Genomic DNA, 12,120 nt, shown 5'->3' with positions numbered 1-12,120 from the left:
TGCATTTCTAGACCTCTGTATATCTTTTGTGAAGTTTTTAAATATGTCACATCTTCTTAATTAGGTTGTTCTTATTGTTGTTGTTTTTTATTTAAGTCTCCCACTATATTCAAACAACACAGTTCTGTCTCCTTGAACCCTTGAACTCTGTTGCCTGGAGTGCTGCTTTCCCAGATAATACCCAGTTTGCGTGTAGACTTCTTCAAGTCACTGTTTCCAAAGTCACTTTTTTATGTGATCTATTTTTTTCCCCAGTACTGGGGATGTAACCCATTCTAACTCCAAGCTAAACCAACAGCCCTATTTTTTATTCTTTATTTTGAAACAGGGTCTCACTGAGTTACAAAGGACCTCACTACGTAGTTGAGGCTGTCCACAAACCCCAAATCCTCCTGTCTCGGCCTCCCAAATGCTGGGATTACAAGTGTGCACCATCACATCTGTCTCGATGTGATCTTTCCTAACCATCCTATTTATAAGAGTATAGCATTTATCCACCTAAGAGCTGTTTGTTATGTTCCTCTCTTTCTATGCCAATAACAGTATTGTGTTACTGTGTTGATAAAGATGAGCTTCAAAGGGAAAATAACTTAAAGTCTGTTTAGCCTCTCTTGGAGGTTTATACAGAAATTACAACCAAAGTTCTAAGCCTGCTGTAAATAAAGGCAAAGGCTGACTTCATCCATATACTGTCACCCTCTCTTTTAAGTTGCTGCATTGTAATTATACATCACAATGAGATTCAGAATGGTAGAAGCATACATATACACAGCACTTGTGTTTCACTGTAGGGCTCTCCCCACTCTCCCCTCCCCATACATAACTGGTGTTGATAATTTCATATATGAACACTTTCCTTCAAGTATCCTCTTTCACCTCCTCACCTCACTCCCACATCCCCTTCCACTATTATACTAGTATAACCCCTTATTTATGTGAAGTCTCTGTTTCCAATTTTTTTTTCTAGCTTCCACATATGTGTGAAAACATATGGCCCTTCACTCTCTGGGACTGGCTAATCTTGCTTAGTTCTCTAGTTCTCTAGTTCCATCCACTTTCCTACAAATGATATGATTTTGTTCCTTATGGATGAGTAAAATTGCACTGTATGTCTATACCATAATTTCATAATCCATTCATGTGTAGACAGATATCTAGGCTGGCCCCATAGTTTGACTATTGTGAACTGTACTACTATAAACATGTATGTATTAGGGCCGGGCGTGGTGGCGCACGCTTGTGATCCCCGCGCTTGGGAGGCAGAGACAGGAGGATCGCACAGGTTCGAAGCCAGCCGCGCGCGCTGGCTTAGGAGACCCTGTTTCCAAATAAAAATGTAAAAATAGGTCTAGGAGTGTAGCCCGGAGGTAGAAGGGCTTCCAGGAACCCCAGCACCACCAAAAAAAAAAAAAAAAAAAAAAGTATGTATTACTATAATATTCTGACTTCAGTCCCTTTGGAGAGATCCCCAAAAGTAGTATAGCCGGGTCACAGGGTGGTCTAGTCCCACACTGATCTCCATAACAGCTATACTAATTTGCAATCCCACCAACGTGCATCAAGGGTTCCTATTTCCCCACATTCTTGTCAGCGTTTATTACTGTTTATATTTTTGATGATTGTCATTCTAACTGGAGTGTTATGAATCTCAGGGTAGTTTTGATTTGCATTTCTCTGATTGCTAATGATGCTGGACGCTTTTTCATATTTATTGGCCACTTGTATTTCTTCCTTTGAGAAGTATCTATTCAGTTCAAGTGGAGGAAGAAAGTGACCGAACAGTGTCAGCTCCAGGAATCCTCCCTAAACGACTTGCTCGAAGACCATGAAATAAACTGAGTCCCGCCTGGCTTGAAAAAGAACTGCCGGATCTTTTTCACTGAACTGGAAATGTAACTTAGAGCTCATGTCCGTCAATACTTTTCTTTATCTAGGAAGAAACTGAGGATATCTGATACAAGCCTCACCGCCCTTTAAGGACAAAATCAATGCTCAAAACCAGACCTCAGCTTCAGTCCGGGATTCGGATCCTTCCCGATCACGCCGGAAGTGACGGAATAGCCCGCTCTTCCTGTAGGCTAAGAGGAACGTCAGCTGGGAGCTGACTGGGCGGGAACAGCAGGGTCCGGAAACACTTGGCAGGAAACGGGCTCGCAGAGGGCGGGGCTTGGCAGCTCTTCCGGAAGTTGGGGGATTTATGTCCTAGGGGAAGGAGTTCCGGGACGGACCGGATCCTACGGTGAGTCCTGCCCGTGCGGTATCCGGCGGGGTCGGGAGGGGAGGGCCGGCCGGGCAGTTGTGAATTACTTGGGGTGATAACTTGTGTACCCCTCAGCCGTCGTGCGCGGCCGGAGCCCAGCTACCCAGGCCGGGAGACTGAGGCAGGAGGATCGCTTGCGCCCAGGAGTTTGAGGCCAGCCTGGACGAGAGCGCGAGACCCTGTCTCAAAAACACCACCATCACTGATAAGTGCGGGATTCCGTAACTTTGTGCTCAGTTGTAAGGAGGAGCTGGCCATAGAGACGTAGACCCGGGCTTTGGGCAGGCTCGCAAACGGACTCGGAAGGAGAAAGGAATAAGTCAGGAAAAGAGATGAAGGAAGAGGGACTACCTGTTTGGAGACTTGAGGTTGAGAGGAGGCCATTGCGTTGGTAGCCGAAGAGGTAGCAGGAGTCAGACAGTCGAATGTGGGACGCCAGGACAGAAAGTTAGGGCTTTATCATCAGAGCAGCAGAAGGGTGAGATCTGCTTTACATTTTCAGGGGATCACTGTGACCGCGATGATGGGTTATAGGAGGGCAGGGATTTCAGTAAGGGGGCCGCCCTTACCTGGCTACTGCTGTAGATGGGGGCGGCGGCGGCAGTGGGTGTGGGAGAAAAATGGACAAATATATTTAGAAGGTAAAATTTCACGACTATAGGAATTGGATATGAAATTTGAGCGAGAGGTATCTGCCTTAGTCCATGTTATGTTGCTAATAACACAGTGCCCCAGATGAGGTAAGCTATAAAGAAAATGGTTTGTTTTTGTTTTGGATAATGGTTCTGGTCCAAGGTGCAGGGGCCGCATTTGGTGACAGTCCTGAGGGAGGTTGCATAGGGTGTCACATGGCAAAAGGAGACCTAGCCAACCTAGTGTTTATAGCTTACTCACCCTTGAGATAAATGAATCCGTTAATAACATGAGTGGAATAATTATGAGAATAACATCCTAAATACTGTGATTATAAGCATGCCACCATGCCTAGCTACATTTTATTTTCTATTAAGGTGTTTTTATTTAATGCTCTTTCTATTTTCGTACATCAGCAGAACTAGTTTTGAAGGGTCATTTAGTCACAGCCAGTCCTGCTATTGGCTACATAGGTTGTTCCCAACTTTTACTATTAAAATGAAAGGGACATCTTGTATTCCTCAAATTTTCACATATTTACTTGAAAAAGAGTCCTAGAAATGGAGCCTACCAAATAAAAGGATGAAATGAGCCTGGAAAATTGCCTCACAAAAATATCATTAACACTTTGGTACTAGGGCTATATAACTCAGTTGTAGAATGTGTGTTTAGCATGTGTGAGGCCTTTGGTTCAATCCCCTGCACAGAAGGAAGGAAAATAAATTAATTAAAATTGTTAAAAATCAAATTTTACCATATTAGCTTTTCCATTCCAAGCTATATTTTTGTCTTTTTAGTTAACTTTTTAGGTAATTAGATTTTTTTGTTTCTCCCCCTTGAGCCTTGGGTATGCTAAGAAATGGCTCTACCACTGAGCACATCTCTAGTTACTATGCTTCGTGTGTGTGTGTGTGTGTGTGTGTGTGTGTGTGTGTGTGTATTATATTATATACCCTGTCCTTTCCTGCTAAGTTTGTCTCTAAGGAAGGGCCAATATTATTGATTATTTTAAAACTGTACCCTCTCTGAGAATATTCATGTATGGAGTGAATTTCTGTGGGTCAGTAGTTATACTTTATTCCTTAAAATTATTCTCTTAAAGCCAAGCATGGTGGCATATGCTTGTAATCCCAGTAATTGAGAGGCTGAGACAGGAGGATTACATGTCCATGGCCAGCCTCAGCTACTTAATGAAGCCTTCCACAACTTAGTGAGACCCTGTTTCAAAATAAAGAATTAAAAATAGGGTTGGGGTATAGTTCAGAGGTAAAATGCTCCTGGGTTCAATACCAAGTACCACATAAATATTTTTAATATTTGTGTCCAGGTTCTGCTAAAATATATATAAAATAGATCAGAAAGTTAACGAGTTTAAGATGAGTAGTTTAACTAATGTCATAAGCAGCCTGTAGTCCAAAAACTGGTAATATTCTCCTACTTGTCTGAGGAAACAGCCCCTCAGCTATGCATGAAGTCCTCTTGTCTAGACAGGCTGGAGACCAGCTGGCTCCCTTGGCCTTTTCCCAGGAATGGGAAAAGAACTAGGAACAGCTCAGCAGGGGTAGGAAGATAGCATCTTATGAGGATGCTAAATCTGCTTTGAGGATAGATTTTTATCGTTGAGTAGTCATATCTTATTATTAGAATTACTTTCATTTGTTAGCAAAGAAGTATTTGTTAAGAAATGAGATATAATGTTAATTTTTAAGTAAATGAAATCTATTGGTATTTTTGGTTTTGTGCACTAGAATCCTGCTTATCTATGAAATGCAGTTAACACATCAGCTGGACCTATTTCCTGAATGCAGGGTGACCCTTTTGTTATTTAAAGATGTAAAAAATGCTGGAGACTTGAGAAAAAAGGCCATGGAAGGCAGCATTGATGGTTCATTGATAAATCCTACAGTGGTAAGTACAAAGTGTGTCAATAAATGAGTCCTACCAGGCATTTAAGGATATGTTAATTTTTGCCAGGCATGGTGGCACACACCTGTAACCCCATTACTTGGGAGGCTGACCCAGGAGGATTGCAGTTTGAGACCAACCTCAGCAATTTAGCAAGGCCCTCAGCAACTTAGTGAGACCCTGTTTCAAAATAAAAAATAGGGCTGGGGGCATAGTCAGAGTCAGAAGGCCCCCAGGTTCAATCCTCAGTAACATCATACACACACATGAATATGTTAATTATTAAAACTGCAAGAATTAACCTCAAAACTTTATAGATTAATCTAAAATTCTATCATTGAGGTAAAAAGTTATCCAGGTCACACTTGGCCAGCCTTGAATTTTAACAGTGAATGGGGGCAGAAGCACTGGACCTTGCCATAGAAAATAGGAAAAGTTGTGGTCAAGCTCTGGGCACACTGGTGCCCAGGTCTCTAGCTTCTCATCTTTTTTTTTTTTTTTTTTGGGCTTGAAATTTCTTATTAAAAAGTGGTAGGTGAGAATACTGCTGTGTACCTAGAATCTTAGTACTTAGAAGGTGGAGACAGAAAAATTGCAAGTTTAAGACCAGCCTTGGCAAATTAGAGAGACCCTGTTTCAAAACTAAAAAAAGAAAACAGAAATGGTGGTGCAGCTTGGATGTAGAATGCCCCTGAATTAATCTCTGGTATAAAAAAAGTGATGTATAGGGAAAAAAAGAAAAAGTGAATAAACATTTAAGAGACAATCTAAGGAGGAGAACAAAGAGGAAAGCCAAATCTCAGGTCTCTCTAGAAATAATCATGATTGTAAAAAATGGCCAAATGTAGCAATTCTAGAGGAGTGCATAGATTCAGCACACCAAAATATAGGACAGGTCCTTAATCAGACCCCCAAAACTCAAATAAATTAAAACAAGAATATCTAGAATATATAAAGTATATAGAATATACAAATTACTTAAAAACTTAACACTAAAAAACTCTAATAACACAGTCAAGAAATGGGCAATTGTACTAACTACTAAAGAAGAAACACAAATGGCAAAAAAAAAATACATGAAAAATGTTCAACACCATTAGCAATCAGGGAGATGCAAATAAAAACTACACTGAGATTCCATCTAACCCCAATCAGAATGGCAATTGTCAAGAAGTTAAACAACAACAAATGTTGGGGAGGGTGTAGGGAAATAAGAACCCTTTTACTCTGTTGGGAAGACTGCATATTAGTGAAGAAACTATTGAGATCAGTGTGGAGATTCCTCAGAACACTGGAAATGGATCTACCATATGATCCACCTATACCACTCCTGGGTATCTTTCCAAAAAGACTGAAATCAGATAGCTTCTCATCTTGAAGTGAGGGTTCCGAATGAGGCAGTGTCTGCACGGGAGGCGTCACACTCAGTTGGGGTCAGGTTACTAGGACTTATTCCCAGCTGTGCACTCTGCACTTTGAGCAAGTCATAGCCAGCCCTTACGTAGCGCTTCCTCTGTCCCTACCATTGTTCCAAGTGCTTTCTATATCCCAACTCAATCTTCATCATCTTTTAAAGTGAGCACTATTATTTTCTGCCACAGACAGGTAAAACACTTAAGAACTTGCCTAAATTCCCCAAGTGGTAAGTGATTGAGCTGGATTCAAAAACAGACATTCTTCAACTTAGTATCTTCATCTGTTTCATGTGAATAATGTTAATTTCATTGAGTAGTTTGAGGATTAAAGAAAATGAAACAGGTAAAATGTTTATAATAACTCTCTAAAGTGTTTACTGTTTAAGTACTTAGCATCTTTAAAGCTCTATGATATTTTTTGACTACCCTGACCCTTGAGGTAATAGTTTTGAAAATATAGGCCATAAGAATTGTGATAAACTAAACCAGGTATGGCAATGCATGCTAAAAGCCGGGTGTGGTGGCACACACTTGTTATCCCAGCATTTGGGAGGCTGAGACAGGAGAATTGTGGTTTGTGGACAGCCTCAGCTATTTAGTGAGGCCCTTTGTAACTCATTGAGACCCTATTTCAAAGTAAAGAATAAAAAATAGGGCTTGGGGTGTAGCTCAGAGGTAGAATGCCCTTCAGTTCCATTCCCAGTACTGCAAAAATAAATAAAGAATAAATAAATAAATACATATAAAAAAGAATTAAAAAATAGGGCTGGGGGTGGAGCTTGGAAGTAGATTGCCTCTGGATTCAATCCCCAGTACAACAACAACAACAAAAGAATTGTGATGAAGTAAAACAACCAGATGCTAGAGTGTAAGTTAGTGTGTGTATCTTCAAAATGCTCCAGAGTCTCCCCATCTAATGCTGTTTATTCTGTTTGGTAGATTGTTGATCCATTTCAGATACTTGTGGCAGCTAACAAAGCGGTTCATCTCTACAAACTGGGGAAAATGAAGACACGAACTCTAGCTACTGAAATTATTTTCAACCTCTCCCCAAATAACAATGTAACGTGGTATTTATTAACTCTGTTTCTGTTGACTTTGACATAATAATATATGTGTTCTCTCAGTATTGGGTTGAAGGTTAAGTTTCTGCAAACCAGTTGTTAGTAATAAAATAATTGTAAAGAGAGCTCTGGGTAGGGAGTTCAGGTTTAGCATTATCTCTAATCCAGATGAGTTGATGAGTTTAGGAGTCAGTTTCCACATAAGCAAACAAAAGTTTTGCTAAGGTAACTAAGGTTAATTTTATTCTTCTTACCATGTAGAGCCAAGAAAATCTGTCAAGTATTTTTGCTTGAGAAACTGACAGAATACAAACATTAAAGCCAGGCGTAGTGATGCTGGGAGGCTGAGACAGGAGGCTCAACCTCAGCAACTTAGGCTCTCAGTAACTTAGTGAGACCCTGTTTCAAAATTAAAAAAAAAATTAAAAAGGGCTGGGGATAAAGCTCAGAGGTAGAATGCCCCTGGGTTCAATCTCCAATACCACAATAAATAAATAAATAAATAAATAAATAAATAAATAAATAAATAAAGTAAGTTAAAAAAATAAAGCCAGGTATGGTGGTGCACACTTGTAATCCCACCATTTGGGAAGCTGAGACAAGAGGATCGGGGTTTGCGGACAGCCTCAGCTACATAGTTAGGCCTTCTGCAACTCAATGAGACTCTGTTTCCAAAAAAAAAGAAAAGAGTAAAAATATAGGGCTGGGAGTGTAGCTTGGAAGTAGAATGCTCCTGTGTTCCATTCTCAATACCACAAAAAATAAAAAAATAAAACATTAGACACAGATATGTGTATTCATTACATCTTTTACTCTCCCTCTAAACTTCTTACGGGTGAATACATATATTTTCAATATCCAATACCAGGAACTCACTGATACTTAGAACAACCCTTAACACATACTCATGGTTTTATGGTTTGAAATTCTCATAGGAATGCTTTCTTAATAAAAGTTACCAAACCAACAACATTCTATGTGAGTGTAACATGCGATAAAGTGAAATTTTGCTGATGAAATTTTAGTATTACTATGATTGTTAATAACACAACCAAACCAGGCACAGTGGGGCATACCTGTAATTCCAGTTCTTAGGAGACTAAGACAGGAAGATCACAGGTTCAAAGTCAGTCTTAGCAAGACACTGTTTCAAAAAATATTTAAAAAATAAAAGGGTTCAGGGGTGTAGCTCAGAAGTAGAATGCCCCTGGGTTCAACCCCTAGTTCCAAGTAATAATAAGACAACCAGGTACTAAGATCATCAAGAGAAAAATTGGAAGTCTATGGCACAGTTTTAAATACAGGTAATTGCAAAGTCTTTAAAATGCAGTTATATCAGCATGGTGGTAGAATTCCTTGTACCTGGAATAAAATTTACCAGATAACAATTGTTTCTTAGCAGTTATTTGAAATAAACCAAAAGAGGAACAGTGTCTTGAATATGATTCTGGGTGCAAAAGAGGCAAATAGGTTCTTGAGAGGCAGACAAACAAAAGATGCTCTGAGCTAAATGGCATAATGGGGATATGAATTCCCATCTAGCAGTGAAGCCTTTTACTCTGGAGGGAGAAGAGCAGCAGGGAGTGGCCTTTCTGCTGGACTCTGAAGCTTACGTCTAGCAGCCAAGCCATGGGGAGAGGGTGATTGGACAGGACGAAGCAGGAGCCCCAGACCAGCCAGAGGCAGGAGTGTGGCTGGAGGTCCTGGGCCACAGGTGGGATATTTGCATGCAGTGCTGAGAGGCTGGACTCCGTCCATGGGAACCGGGTGCAGTTCTCCACAGGGAGTACTTTAGAGACAGTACCGGTACCCATGGCTGCTGGAAAGGGATTGTGGAAGGGGGTGCTAAGAGATGAGAACAGGAAGGACTCCTGAGGACAGAAGCAGGCAGGTATTTCAGACATGGGAAACACTAATTTTCTGTCTTTTTTTTCCCCCCCTCCTTAGATTTCAGAGGCTTTGAAGAAATTTGGTATCTCAGAAAATAATACTTCAATTCTAATTGTTTACATTGAAGAGGGAGACAAGCAAGTCAGTCAGGAACACCTGGTGTCTCAAGTAGAAGGTCAGCAGGTTTCTCTTGAAAGTCTTCCTGAAATAACAAATATTTCAGAAGTCAAAAAGGTTTGTAAATTCATAGTTTCAGATTATGATAGTTGAAAAATAATACTTATGCTGGAGATAGTTTTTGTAGGGAGAGGTACGGGGGATTAAACCCAGGAGCATTCTACTTCCAAGCTGTACCACCAGACCTTCTTAATTTATTATTATTATTTTTTTGAAATAGGGTTTTTTGGTGTTTTTTTTTTTTTAACTAGGTTGCTGAGAATCTTGCTAAGCTTCTGAGATTGGTCTTAAACCTGCAATCCTCCTGTCTGAGCCTCTCAAGTACTGAGATACAGGTGTTCATCACCTCACCCAGCTCTGATGCTCGCTCAACTATATTTTTAATGTTTAATAAATGTTGATGTAGAGCCAGGCGTGGTGGTACACTCTTGTAATCCCAAAATTTGGGAGGCTTGAGACAGAAGAATCACGGTTCATGAACAGCCTCATCTACTACTTAGTGAGGCCCTTTGCAACTCATTGAGACCCTGTGTCAAAATAAAGAATAAAACAATAGGACTGGGGTAGTTTTATGTTCATAACTGTACTTTTTATGGGGGGGATATTGGAGATTGAACCCAGAAGCATTTTACCTTTGAATGAAACTCCCAGCCCATTTATTTATTTATTTATTTATTTATTTATTTTATTTTATTTTATTTTATTTTTTTGATGGTACTGGGGTTCCTGGAAGCCCTTCTACCTCTGGGCTACACTCCCAGACCTGTTTTTTACTTTTTTATATTTGGAAACAGTGTCTCTTAAGCCAGTGCGGCTGGCTTCGAACCTGCGCGATCCTCCTGTCTCCGCCTCCCAAGCGCAGGGATTACAAGCGTGCGCTACCACGTCCGGCCCTTTTATTTTTTTATTTTGAAGAAGGGTCTCACTAAACTGCTGAGGATAGCCTCTAACCTGCCATCTTCCTATTTCAGCCTTCCAAGTACTGGGATTATAGGTGTGAGCCACCACTCCCACCCAGCATAAATGTACTTTAAAAGGAATATTTGGCATAAATTATGAATTACCAAGCAGGGCATGGTGGTGCATGCTTGTAATCCCGACATTCAGGAGGCTGAGACTAGAAGATCGCAGTTTGTGGACAGCCTCAGCTACTTAGTGAGGCCCTCTGCAACTTAGTGAGACCCTGTTTCAAATAAAGAATAAAAAATACGGCCTGGGGTATAGCTTGGAGGTTGAATGCCCCTGGGTTCCATCCCCAGACCCACAAAAATAAATAAATAAATAATGAATTACCATCAACTTCAAATATTTTAATTATCTTTGTGATTCTATATCATTAACGCAGTAATTGAGTAATAATTTCACTTGTAGATATTTGCATAACAATTAGTGCATGGATATATCAGCAAGTCATAATTTGTCTTCCATTTTTACAGATATATAAACTATCTTCACAAGAAGAAAAGATTGGGACATTATTGGATGGTATCATTAGTAGAATGTCAACAAAAGATGTTTTGTGAAATATCAGATATAGTAACAGATTTTCACCATTAAAGAAAACATTGATTTTTTTCTTTCCTGATTACAAAATTGTTATTGTAGAAAAATTAAAACACAAAATAAAATTTAAAAAACACTCCTAGTCCTACTTTATTTGTTGTTTTAAAAGATAACCACCGTGCCATAGCCATGCGAGGTGGTGCGTGCTTGTAATCCCGGTACTTGGGAGGCTGAGACAGGAGGATCACGGGTTCTTGGCCAGCCTCAGCTACTTAGTGAGGCCCTCTGCAATTTATTGAGACCCTATTTCAAAATAAAGAATAAAAATAGGGCTGGGGTTGTAGCTCAGAGGTAGAATACCCCTGGGTTCAATCCCTAGTAACCACACACACACACACACAAAAAGATAACCACCTCCATTACTCTTTTTTTCTGATTGTCTTCTAGCCTTCTATTTTTATTTAAATATGTTTTATTTTTATAGAATTGAAATAAAAAATGCCAACACTTACTAAATGTGTACAGTACTAGATTCTTGTCATAATATCTTCTATCCATGTGATCACACCCTCCCCTTCTCCACTTCTGGCCACTCCACTATTAACCCTGTCAAGCGTCTGGAACCTGCCTAGTCCAGAGTATTATACTTGTAAGAATGTATTTACTTCTTAACAACAGCCTCATGAAGTGCATACTGTTTTTACTCCTATTTATGCATGAAGCAACTAGAAGATTATAGAAGTATTGAATGACTTCCCCAAGGTCACACAGCTAGAATAAAATCATCTTTGATAAATGGTTTGATTTTTTTCTGTGTGTGTGTGTGTGTGTGTGTGTGTGTGTGTGTGTGTGTGTGTGTTACTGGGTATGAAACCCAGGGGCTTTCTACCTCTGAGCTATACTTACAGGTCTATTTTATGATTTATTTTGAAACAGGTTCTCACCGAGTGCTGAGGTTGGCCTTGAACCTGCCATTCCATCCTTCTGGCTCAGCTTCCCAAACACTGGGATTACAGGTGTGCACCACCACACCTGGCTTTGTGTGTGTGTGCGCGCGTGCGTGCGAGTGCGCGCGCGCGCGCACACACTGGATATTGAACCCAGGGGCATTCTACCTCTGAGTTATACCCAGTCCTTTTTATTTTTTATTTTGAAACAGGATCTCACTAAGTTGCCGAGGCTGGTCTTAAACCTGCAACCCGTCTGCCTCAGGCTCCCCAGTACCAGGATTATAGGTATGTGCAACCATACCTGGCTGCTTGATCCTGTGCCT

General features: G+C 40.3%; 1 protein-coding gene across 2 annotated transcripts; it reads left to right on the top strand.

Annotated features, from left to right (window-relative positions):
- Positions 1-4,660: 4,660 nt before the first annotated feature.
- On the top strand, positions 4,661-10,867 carry TPRKB (TP53RK binding protein; the record flags this gene model as incomplete). Of its 2 annotated transcripts, none has more annotated exons than XM_080712053.1 (4): positions 4,661-4,702; positions 7,153-7,275; positions 9,225-9,401; positions 10,781-10,867. In XM_080712053.1, 4 exons carry the CDS (start codon positions 4,661-4,663, stop codon positions 10,865-10,867), a joined length of 429 nt encoding a protein of 142 aa, XP_080568179.1. The 2 variants fall into 2 exon arrangements, with proteins under 2 accessions (XP_080568179.1, XP_080568178.1); XM_080712052.1 differs by having other exon boundaries at positions 4,661-4,801.
- Between the last annotated feature and the right edge of the window lie 1,253 nt (positions 10,868-12,120).

This window comes from Muscardinus avellanarius, assembly GCF_963383645.1.
Source record: "Muscardinus avellanarius genome assembly, chromosome: 15".
Lineage (NCBI taxonomy): Eukaryota > Metazoa > Chordata > Mammalia > Rodentia > Gliridae > Muscardinus > Muscardinus avellanarius.
Note: the sequence above shows the minus strand (reverse complement) of the source record. Positions and strands in the feature narration are given on the sequence as shown.